We start from the raw sequence: 12,175 nt of genomic DNA, 5'->3' as shown, positions 1-12,175 counted from the left end.
TGTCAGCAGCATTGGATGACTTAAAAAAATCTGATCTGGATTTTGTTTATATCATCCTCCATTTCCTGGGGACGCTTTCTGGCAAAGAGGAGGAGTGATTTCTGCACAGTCATGGTGGCTGGCCTGGATGACCCTTTCTTGTGAGTAATTCTAGATGCACACGAGGAAGTGTGAGTCACCCTCTTAAACCTGATCCAGGTAGAGATGCTTGAAAGACGGCCAAAGGGGCATATGAGGCCTGCTGGTGTGTGGAGATCACTGCGTGTGGAATCTCCTTCCCAAACAGTGCTGGTATCATGCTGGAAAGTGCAAAACTGATGCCTGAAATTCCTGGTCTTGTATATATATGGGAGCATCTGGTCTCCAGCTCGGAGATCACTAATGAACTGCTGCTTCCTCATGAGGTAAATGAACAGAAAAAGTGGTTTCTGCTGTGGATAACTAGCAAAAGTTTTTTGTCTCTTCCTTCCCTTACTTGTGTTCACACAAAAGCTGGTACCAAAATGTTTGTTGGAATAAATATAACATGATGGATTGTATCTGGTTCTGATCCTTGTGTTTGTGTCTAGTGATGCATAACAAATGTTATCACCAAGTTCATGAGAACACAAGGAAGCCTGGCCCACAGCTTATATAGTCTCTAGCTTTTACTTTTTTACTTTCCTTTCTCTTGTTCTGCCTCCCTTTCCTTTTTTTTCTTCCTCTTTCCCTTACACCAGTCCTGTTGAGTGCATCAACTCCTTTCCTGCTATCAGTGCTAATTTAGAGCACTGGGGAACCAACACTGCCTCTTTCTAAGTCTGTTAATTATGTTCTTTTGTCTGTTTATCAAGCCCTTGTGTCTATTACAGTAACTGTGTGTACAGCTCTGCTGGCAAAGCCTTCTTGAACAGGCTGAGGGAAAAAATTCTGCTTTTTTTTTTTTTTTTTCCCACTGCTCTTGCAGCAAACATAAGTAAAGCTGAGAAAAACTTACCTTCTGTTAACTGATAAGTGTTCAGTGAGGGGGATGTGAATGCTTTATACCCTGAACCAGCACAGATCTTCTGGTAGGAAGTGTGTCCCTGCCCGTGCTTTATACCATCTTTGTAGTGTAAACTGGACTCTATTTTGTCTTTGAGAAAGGATCCATTAGCTGCCTTGTATTTGCACAGTGCTTAGCACAACGTAAGCTGCTCTTTAAGTATTTACCAGCAAACTGTGACTCTGCATTTGCCCTTGTGAAGAGTTTGGTATGGTTTGTCACTGTCACTCTTTTGTATCAGACAAATACTTAAATTTCTCTATCCATTATGCTCAGTGATTAACTGCTTCTCCTTACAGGATGCTGGCAAGAGCTGAACAACTTTGTACTTGTGTAGTCTTTAAGTATTTAGAAAGTGAGTAAAATGTCAGTTCTGAAAAAGAGAAATTTAGGTTGCCTTAGCATACTGCATACCAGATGAGACTACAGAGAGAGAAATACGTGTGCTTTTTGCATACTGCAGATTATGTATTTATTTGTGTGCGTGTATCTGTGGTACAGACTTCATTTTTCAGAAGGCCGGATTATTTTTTGGTGTTAGGAGTGAGCGGTATGGATGTGGGTAGGTATGGTGAAGGAAGCAAACTGCAGAGCCCCATGCCTCACCTTCTGTCCTCCTCCAGAGCCCAGGCTCTTGCAGCAGCACACCAGCCTGTCCCAGCATGTAGCTGGTCTCAGGGCTGCCTGCTTCATGCCGGTGCAGTCTGCATGGAACAGATGCCCTCATGGGAGTCAGGCTGCTGGGTGAGGGCCTGGGTTCAGGTGTGCTCCTGGCCCCTGGATCAGAAGTACAGGTCCAGCCGTAGGGGCCACGTATTGCAGGTTGCCCTTGCACTGCTGCAGCAGCTGCCCCAGTAGGCTCAGTGGTGGGCACTGCTAGTGATGGGGCTCTGCATGGGTTTTATCACAAAGAGAAGGGTGATGGCAGCAGCCAGGGCTGGCTTGTGCCTGGAACAGGAGGGCATGTGTAGCTGCTTTGCCTGCATTGCCCCAGAGCTTTTTCTTGTCATCTCTTGGGAAATAAAGGTATGGGACTATCCCTTGCGGCTGCCATTTAAAAACATTATTTTTCTTGCGCCTTTCTGTGCTTGATAAACTTCATGAGTCATGTGTCCATCAGAAGCTGGGATCTGTAGCTGTTCTGTTTGCATAAATAAAGAAGGCTTCCTGTAGCACAGTGGGTTGCCATCGAACTGCATCCCCAGAGAGCAATCCAGTATCCAGCTGCACTGGAAGACAGAGCAGTGATGTTTCTGATTGAGGAAGAGAAATTTAGGTTGCCTTGGCATACTGTGTACCAGATGAGACTCTATAGAGAGAGAAATACATGTGCTTTTTGCATACTGCAGATTGTGTATTTATTTGTGTGTGTGTATCTGTGAGTACAGACTTTATTTTTCAGAAGGCCAGGTTCACATAGCAGGACCTGCATGGAAGTGTACATTCAGGTATGGGGAAAATGCATGAGTGGGAGGAGGCAGTTGAGCAGAGCACGATGCAGTGCCTGTGTAATCTCTGCTCCATTGGGACATTAGCTGATTATCAAGGCTGGCTTTGTGCCCTGATGGGACAGCTGAGTCTGCCTGGGTGGCAGCTGCCACCAGGTGTGTGTATGTGATTCAGGTGGGCGTGGGAAGCTGGAGAAGCAGGTTTCCAACTTTCGTGGTGGGTGTGCTTCTGTGGAGGTGGTGATGAGCTTGGTGGGGTGGGTGCTGCAAACCTTTCTTAGCAAAATGGAGTCACCTTGCATGTGGGAAAATCTATCCTGTGAGCTGACTTCTTTCCCTCAGAGAGCATTTACCAGACTTCACTAAATATAGAGGATATCCTTTTGAGGATAGCGGATACTTTTACAAACCAGGAATGAGTAACTTAGATTGCAGAAGAAATTTAATACTCTTCTGTTGACTCTTTAAACTGACAGCAAAACATGGTGCTCTGATGGCCAGCAAAATGGAAAAGTGATTCTCCTGAGAACACAGATGTAAATTATTTCTACCAGCACAGCAGGGTGCATTGTGTAGGGCTGGAACATACCATGACCTGTTGAAATGAATGGCTGAAAGCAGGAAGTCATTCAGCTTATTTTCATGCATGTGAAGTACGGGTATGGAAGCAAAGAAAGAAGGCTATATCCTCTCAATACCTTTGCACTGTATTAAAAGAAGTATCTTTCTGCTTTTTCAGTAGTTCCAAATCCTTTTAAAGTTCTGGACCTAAGGCAACAAATTAATTGAGGATATATGGCTATAACATTCTCAGTTTTGGTGTTATATATGTTATATATGTCCCATTCTAATTATATATAATTATAATTAATTGTATAATTATAAAGGCTTTCCTTCTGTAGGGCCTTTGATGGTGTCTTCCATGACATCATTTGTCACTAAATTAGAGAGATGGGGGTTTGATGAATGGACTGTTAAATAAATGAGGCATTGCTTAGACAGCTGCATCCAAAGATTTGCAGTCAACTGCTCAATGTCCAAATGGAGATCAGAAATAAGTGTTGTCCCTCAGGAGTCCATAATGGGATCTGTAGGGTTCAATATCACCAATGGCTTGCAGTGGGTTTGAGTATGCTCTCAGTGAGTTTGCGGATGGCACCATGCTGGGCAAGTGCAGTTGATTTGCAAGAGGGAATGGACATCCTCCAGGAAGACTTTAGGCTAGAGAAGTGAGCCCATATGAATCTCGTGAAGTTTTGCGAGGCCAAGTACGTGGTCCTGGCCCGCAGTGCATCATGACATTCCCCAATATCTGTACAGACTGGGAGAAGAATAGATTAGGAGCAGCCCTGCGGAGAAGGACTTGGGGGTACTGGTAGATGAAAAACTGGGCATGAGACAGCAATGTGCGCTTCAGCTCAGAAAGCAAACCATATCCTGGGCTTCATAAAAAGAAGTATGGCTAGCAGGTCAGTGGAAGTAATTCTCCCCCTCTCCTCTGGAGAGGCCCATACTTCAATGACTAAGAAATTTGTTTGGTTGGGTTTTTTTAGGTTCTTCCTTTCACAATGAGTGCTTGGATATTACTGCATCCAGAAACCTCTGTTAGCTCCTGCTACCCGCTTTTCTGGTTATATGAACAATTTTCTTGTGCCCTTAGCAACGTGTTTTCACTGTCTTGAGTGTGGTGATGCAAACCAAATGTAAACTAAATTTTACTGGCATCTGGGTTGATTGCACTGTGGCTGATCTCCTCCTGTATTACACCATAAATTGTAGAAGAGGCTTCTCTGCATCTCCATTTCTGTTACCCTGTTCTCTGGCTCATAAAATCACAAAATGGTTAAGGTTGGAAGGGACCACTAGAGACCATCTAGTCTAGCCTTCCTGCTCAGGCAGGGAGCCCTAGAACCTGTTACTCAGGATTGCATCCAGATTTTTTTTTTTTTTTTTAATATCTCTAGTGAGAGGAATTCCACAACCTCTCTGGGTAGTCTGTTCTGTTGTGCAGTCACTTGGACAGGGAAGCTATTCTTTTTCTTCAGGTGAAACTTCTGTTAGTTTCTGCCTGTTGCTTCTTGTCCTGTTGCTCCACTGAAAAGAGCTTGACTCCATCCTCTTGGGACATTCCTTTTGGATACCTACAGACACTGATCATGTCTCAGTTGTCTTTTCTCAAAGCTGAACAGGCCCAGCTTCCTGAGACTTTCCTTGTAGGAGAAGCTCCAGTCCCTTGATCAACTTTGTTACTCTTTGCTGGAGCTGCTCCTGGAGCTCCACATCTCTCTGGTACAGAGGAGCCCAGGACTGGACACAGCACTCGTGAGTCTCGCACGTACCTGATGAGCTGTAGCCTCACTAGGGATGAGTAGAGAAGGATCACCTCCCCTGACCTCCTGGCAGTGTTCTTCCTAATGCCCCCAGGGTACCATTGGCCTCCTTAGCCACATGGGCACACTGCAGGCTCATGGACAGCTTTTTGTCCACCAGGACTTTCAGGTCCTTGTTCACAGAGCTGCTTCCCAGCAGATCAGCCCAAGCCTGTACCGGTGCATGAGATTATTCCTCCCCAGGTTCAGGACCCTGCACTTGCCTTTGTTGAATTTCACACAGTTCCCCTCTGCCCGTCTCTCCAATCTGTCAAGGTCCCTCTCAGTGGTTGCACGGCCTTCTGGGGTATTGGCCATTCCTCCCAGCTTTGTGTCATCTGTGAACTTGCTGAGGAGGCATCTGTCCCTCCATCCAAGTCATTGATGAAGTTAAGCAATACTGGGCCCAGTATTGAACCTTAGGGGATGCCACAAGTCACAGGCCTCCAACTAGACCCTGTGCCAGTGATAGTCACCTTCTGGGATTGGCCATTCAGCCAGTTCTTAATCCACCTCACCTTTCACTTGTCCAGTTCACACACCCGAGTTTGCGTATATGGATGTGATGGGTGACAGTGTCAAAAGATTTGCTGAAGTCCAGGTAGGTAACAGCCATTGGTCTCCCCTCATCTCTCCAGCTACTTGTCCTGATGTGGGCTCCAGCACGCTTTAAGTTTGGTTAAGCTGCTATGCAGCTGTGAAGCATCTGAATCATCTTGGAAAAGTACATGCTCTGAGAGGAAGATCATATCACTTTTTAGCTGGTTGAAATTGTTATGTTTAGTTATGTTGTTGTACAGGAAACTAAAATATTTATTTGTGGCTGTTCAACTCTGTCTTCTTTTTTTGTGTCTTGGTAGTTTTAGTAGTATCAAATCTAAATGAATGGGACATCTAAGAAAAACCCATATGAATTTTGGGGAAAACCAGACATTTGCCAAAACTAGGGTTCATTGAGCTGTGCAGTTCTCTTTTGTTGATTTGTTAGCCAGTATTTGGCAGTTACCAGCAGCTGTAGGGCAGGAGAGGCGGTGAGTGAAGACAGGAGAGATCTATGCCAGCTAATTAATGTCATGTAAGGTGGGTCTCTGACAGCCTTCTTTCCAAAGAGCAATGTTAAAAAGTCAAGGTGATAGGAAAAGGCAATATTGGAGCTTTTTGTGGTACTTGGAAAATATTTTTCTTCTCCTCAAATTGGCTCTTGAAAGAAGGGACACTGGAAGCAGTAGTTTAATTGATTTCTTGGCAGCCAGCAGCTGAATATGACAAAGGAAATGCACTTAGTGGCTGGCTGTGTCTTCTCCCCCTGCCCTGTAGAACTGTCCCACAGTAGCTTTCTTGTGGTCCAAGAAGAAATAAGATAAAAAGGAAACATGGTTAACATAATGCCATTCTCATCTGCTGCAATTCTTGTACAGATTCCCTCCACTCCCAAGGAAAGCAAAAATTAGAAATTTATAATTTAGAGTAGCTCTGGACTTCACGTTATGCTTCTATTCCATGGCAGAGAAAGTGATTAATTTGTTTGAATAAATATTATACCTTTTGATCTACTACTCTTTGTAGAACAGTGGCATCTTCTTACGTAGGGCTCAATTCCAAATAATTTTTCATCCTTTTTTTTTTTTAACTGTGAGAACTTGCCTCCATAGCTTCTTTCTGAAAAGCCTCAGTTTCTTCTTTCTTTAGATGCAGCCAAACCAAAGCATTCCTTCTCAAGTGACTCCTCAAACTTGCCAAGTTTTCTTCCTTTGCTATCTTTGTGTTAATGCATCCACCCTAATCTCAGCCAGGATGCACTGATTTGGTTCCTTAGTATAGGGCTGGTGATGTGCAGAACTGCAGTGATAGAGAGGAAAGAAAAAAGCACTTTAAAAGGGAGGGGTTCTTTCTTGATCACTGTAGCAGTTCCCTAGCTTTCATTTACTACTTTTAGTACCAAATAAGAATAAATTAAAACATACAAAGGAAAAAATATTTATTTTCAGGGAGGTTCTGCCTAAACACTGTTTTTATTACTCCTTTTGTTTCTTCTGCAGAGTGGGAAGGCCCCAGTGAAAGACATGTTCACAGATCTCAAAGATGGAAGGAAGCTTTTGGACCTTTTGGAGGGTCTGACGGGGAAACCTCTGGTAAGAGAAACATCTGAGTCATATTTCCATTTATTAAAACACTCCAAACCAATGAATAACCAAAACACAAACTGATTTTTTTTTTAAATTTTAATTTATTAAAAACCTTATTTTGCTTGTAGTGAGTACTTGTGCTCTGCAGTTCAGTGAAATTCCCATGAACTCCACTTATAAGATACAAGGTCAGGCTTAACTCTGTAACCCTCTCTTGAGGGTTTACATACTGTCTAGCAAAGCATCTAAAACCAGTGGTGTTGTTCACATAGTGTATGTTTTTAGTAGAGATCTTTCAAAAGTCTATTTCTGGATGATCAGATGGACCTGTGTTCACCTGGGTCCCTGTGGGCTTCTAGTAAGCTTGTGAAAGATCCCTTAAAGGAAAAAAAAAAGTAAGAAGCTAGTAGGTTAAAATCTGCATCTCCATTGAAAAAAATTGTCATATACAGTCAGGAAAAGGCTGAAAACTGCTTGAAATATCTATGGGGAAGTGTTCATGGCTGAAAACTCTTCCCCTGCTAACATTACTGGATCTTCACAAAGATGCGTGAAATATGGTGAAACCTGTGTCATTACTCGGAATTAAATTCTTGATTTCACTCTTTATAATAAGTCTCAAATTTATTTATGAACCTTATGAGGGATGTTCAGTCATATAAAAAAAAATTACATATTGCAAGCTTACTTTGTTTTTTAAGCAGTTGTGTTTTACTAGTTCTTTTAATAATTTGTAGTGTGAATTGAAGTGTGCTGAAAACAGCAGGAGTTTTTTGGTTTCTAAGTTGACTACTGTGTTCCAAGTTCAGCTCCATGCTCTTTCAGTATGATCACTTTCTGCCACAGGAATTAAATTATGGTGATTAAAAGCAAGTGGAGTGGCAGGTATTGTCAAGAGTTGAAGGTTTGGAGTTTTTTGGTGGAGTTTTTTTTTTGTTGTGGTGGTGTTTTTTTTTTTTTTTTTTTTTTTTTTTTTTTTTTTTTTTTTTTTTAATTTGCCCTGATATTAAAGGGAAAGGAAAGTCAGGAGCATAACTTCTTCCCAGTATACAAAGATTTAGCAGGCTTTTGGTGCCAGAAAAACAAATTGCTGCTTGTTCTCTCTTGGGAGCCAGAAAATTTCAAGTACTCTGGCAAATGTTCAAAAGCCTCAGATTTTCCCCAGGAGCTCTCTCTTTGCTTTTGCATTACCAGTTAATAATTCTGTAGATGCTGGGAATAAAGATTTTGGACTTACTGAAGATGAGCTGAAACATTTTGAATCCAAGGACTGTCCTATGCCTTGAATGGGGAAATATTGATCTGACCAGTTTTCATTTTGAAATTGTTGTGGATGATCTTGTTTGGTTTTTCTTACTACTACTAAAAGAAGAAAAAAGTTAAAATCTGAATAATTCTTCTACAATTTTGTTTGGTATGTCCATTAATTCTGATGTTGAACAGGTTGTAACTTTTTATTTTCAGCCTAAAGAACGAGGTTCCACAAGAGTACATGCCTTAAATAACGTCAACCGAGTACTGCAAGTCTTGCATCAGAACAATGTGAGCATGTTTATCCACAACTTTTTGAGAGATTCTTTAGTTTGTTGTTGTATGTAAATGAGTTCAGAATGGAGGGAATAAAGATTTTTTTGTACCTAAAATGAGACCTCACTGAGATGGGTAAACTTTTCATAGTTTCTTCCATGATGTAGAATTTTGGTGTCCAGCAATTTTGTGAGATCTTAAAATGCAGACTTAGTAATGGCATTAAACCACTGATCACAAAACTGTGGTTTGTTGAGAAGAGTGCAGCTCCCGAGAAAAAGGTGCCTTGAAGTTTTGCTATTGCATAGCTGATGAACACAGCAGGACCAAAAAAAACCACAAACCTTTCCAGCAATGCTGCATAATTTGTGCAGAAATCTGTAAGGGGATGGCAGATTTTCGTGGCTCTGTCCTACTCTCCATTTCCAGGAGGGTCTTTTCATTGACTTCTGTCATCTGTGTCAAACGTATAGTATTTCTAGTTTGCAGCTTTGGTAACTGATCAAAAGAACAAACAACCAACAAAATCAAATCCTCCTTTAAGAAAAATAAAAAGATAATTATTTGGCTTGATATTTGTTTTTACTGGACGACAGTAGTGCTATAGTAAAGTGATTTTAGTTTTTCTTCCTTTTTTGACTAACAATTCCTGATAAATGTGTTCTCTATACTTAGAATTTCTATTTGTGAATGTCAGGGCACTAAAATAACCTAATAAGAACATTCTGGCAATAAAATACATCAAATACAAGAAAGCATGGGCATATTTATATAAACTGCTGATTGAAGAGTGATACCAACATGCTGTATTATACTGCAATTTCCCCTCTGTGTTGGTGGACTAGTGTCATATTTCTTGGAAGCAGACAAAGCTGGCAGTGGGTTGTTTTTGTTCTTTGAGGTACTGTAAATATTAACTTTTTAAAAGATAAATAATGAGTTTTTTAGCTTGAAATTGATTTATTTTATTATAATAATAAATGAAACAATACTGAGTTGAAATAATTAATTATTTCTTCCTTAAGCTGACAGCATCTGGGTTTCTGGAAGTAAACAGATGGTCTTAGTTAGCTGAAGGTTGTTAAGGTCATGTACTTAATTTATGCCTACTGCTTAGCTTCATTAGAAAATGTGTTGTGTGTTATGATGGAGGGAAAAAAAGCACTTGCATTCTGTTGTTTGAGAGTTTGTGCAATGTTGGTAACTTGTGAAATAGTTTATGCTATACTCATAACTCGTGAAATAATTTATAAAAGTGTTTAAATATATAAAAGTGTTTAAATATATATTGCAAGGATCAGACAAACCTAGTGTGTAGGTGATCAAGTGATCCTGTGAACCTCATCCTTTAGGCAGAATCGTTCCAAGTAAGGAAAGTCAACTTTTTTGATTTGTCAATCAAATTAAAAAATAAAAAAAAACCTGGGGACCAAACTTGCTAAACTTTTATTTTTCTATCAGATCCTTCATGCTTGCATTTCTGTTGTTCAGTTTTGACTGCTGGTATGCACCTGTATATTTAGAGGAGAGAATAAAACTCTTCCAATGGAATATCTTCTTTGGTGCCATCTTTTGACATACAGTTTAAGCAGTTAACCTTAAGTTTATTTAAGCAGTTGTCATGACAAATTCAGATGAACAGTTCTCTGTCAATTCTGCTTTTCTCTTCAACTACTTTTAATTTCAGAGCCCTTGGTAATACTTGGCTGGACAGCCAGGGATGTGGGGTGGGGTTGTGACTTGGGACTGTGATAACAGTGTGTAATAAAGGGTGATTCAACCTCTCCAGGTGGAGCTGGTGAATATTGGAGGAACTGACATCGTTGATGGAAATCACAAGCTGACGCTTGGGCTGCTGTGGAGCATTATCTTGCACTGGCAGGTGAGAGGCTGCTCTGAGATCTCTTCCTTTCCAGGAATCACGTACATTGTTCTGCTGTGATTCTCGCAAACCTTCCCAGGCTTTTGGTGGCAGAAAATACTGCTTCTATTTTGGGCTGGTAAATAAAGGCAGGCCAGTATTTAATTTCTGCTCGAAGTCTATTGGCTGCCTCCCATGATCCGTATTCTCGTATGTGCCCAGTTGTGCTCAGCTGCTCAGTTCAGTTCCTGCTGGTGTGAATTGCAGAGAGGCTTTTCAGGCTGAAGCATTGTATTTCTTTTCCTTCCGCAAGGGCTTGAGGCAGGTAGTGTTTTACTGTTTAGGTAGCTGAGTTTGTCTTGCATCTTACAGCTGATTTGTAGGTTTGTTAGTCTCATAGAATGAATTGCTCGTGGTTTATCCAAGTATCTGAGAAGATCATTGAATTAACTTGGAGGGACTTCAGTAGATGTGTATAGCTAGTACCCAAACAACAAACTACTTTGGCTGGATGAGCTTCTTCTTGCAGAAAACCTGTACAAGCTGTATTTTTGGAGTTTGTTTACTGGTGCAACCACAGCAAAGAGGCAATGAGGAGTATTCCCTGTGGCTGGAGCAGCCAGCACCAAGGAAAGTGGAAATATCATAATATAAGAGTAATGTGTTATTATTACACGAAGCATCGCCGTTTCTTATAATCAGTAGAGGGCAAAGATGGTCTGAAGACTGCTATTCCCTAATTTTGTGTGAGGAATTGGAGTTTGATTCATAGCATTTCATGGGGAAAATCCTTCCATGATTTGTGCTGTAATTTGTTTTTGGAAGGAGGAGAAGAGGGGTGTATGTTTGTAACATGTAGTTGTTGCTGTCTTGCAGGTGAAGGATGTCATGAAGGACATCATGTCAGATTTGCAGCAGACCAACAGTGAGAAGATACTGCTGAGCTGGGTTCGGCAGTCCACCAGACCGTACAGTCAGGTCAACGTTTTGAACTTCACCACGAGCTGGGCTGATGGACTCGCCTTTAATGCTGTGATTCACAGACACAAGTAGGTGGCAAACAGCTTACCTTTGACCTAATGAAGTAAACAGCTTTTTTCTGTGTCTTCATGCTTGAGCATTTGACAGCTTCTAGCCTATTTCAGTGATTCATTGTCCAGGTTTTTTTGTTTATCTTTTTTGTGATAACAATAGCAGCGGTGGGACATTGCCAGAGCCTTGCAAAGGCTGGAGCCAAGGCAGGAGTGTCACACTGAGTTCCTGCACATGCACAAACACTTGCTATTTGGAGTGGATTTACATCCCACTTGGTATGCATTTCACAGTAAATATGTTGAGGGGGTCTCAGCAGGGGATGGGGGAGCTGACCATCTCCTTCAGCTGTACTTTCTTCCTTGTACCTGCCCTCCTCTGCAAATAGAAACATTTCTTCCATTGAAGATTGCCATGTAATTTCAATAAGAAGATACAGAAGTTTCAAAATGAAGGAATGAGAGACTGGTGCTTTTCTTGTGTTTTTTAATATATCTTGCTTGAAAGACAATGTATGCAGTTCTTTCAGGAGAACTGTGAGGCAGAATATGAAAGGGTAATAGAACACTTCAGGTGTCTGTAGAGTATCCTTTAGTTTGTTCATTATACTTTATAAGGAATAGCATTAAAATTTCTTTGCACAGATCTTTTGTATTCTTTCTGATTTCTGCAGAACTGTTCAGAAGTTTAAGTAAATCATGATTACAGATTCTATTAACATTGCATACTTTTTAAACTTCCTTTTTAAAAATCTCTTCTTGGAGATCTACTGGGCAATCTAATCCAGT

The 12,175-nt window shown here is 41.1% G+C and overlaps 1 protein-coding gene across 6 annotated transcripts in view; it reads left to right on the top strand.

Moving 5' to 3' along the window:
* UTRN (utrophin) overlaps positions 1-12,175 on the top strand; it is a 351,387-nt gene that overhangs the window by 67,911 nt on the left and 271,301 nt on the right. For all 6 annotated transcript variants that reach the window (XM_040060117.2, XM_040060120.2, XM_040060116.1 and 3 more), the window contains 4 exons: positions 6,881-6,973; positions 8,432-8,509; positions 10,284-10,376; positions 11,232-11,404. In XM_040060117.2, coding sequence (XP_039916051.1) covers positions 6,881-6,973; positions 8,432-8,509; positions 10,284-10,376; positions 11,232-11,404 — 437 coding nt within the window. The remainder of the gene's footprint in view (positions 1-6,880; positions 6,974-8,431; positions 8,510-10,283; positions 10,377-11,231; positions 11,405-12,175) is intronic.

Source organism: Hirundo rustica, chromosome 3, assembly GCF_015227805.2.
Source record: "Hirundo rustica isolate bHirRus1 chromosome 3, bHirRus1.pri.v3, whole genome shotgun sequence".
NCBI lineage: Eukaryota > Metazoa > Chordata > Aves > Passeriformes > Hirundinidae > Hirundo > Hirundo rustica.
This window is presented reverse-complemented; position numbering and strand designations above follow the sequence as displayed.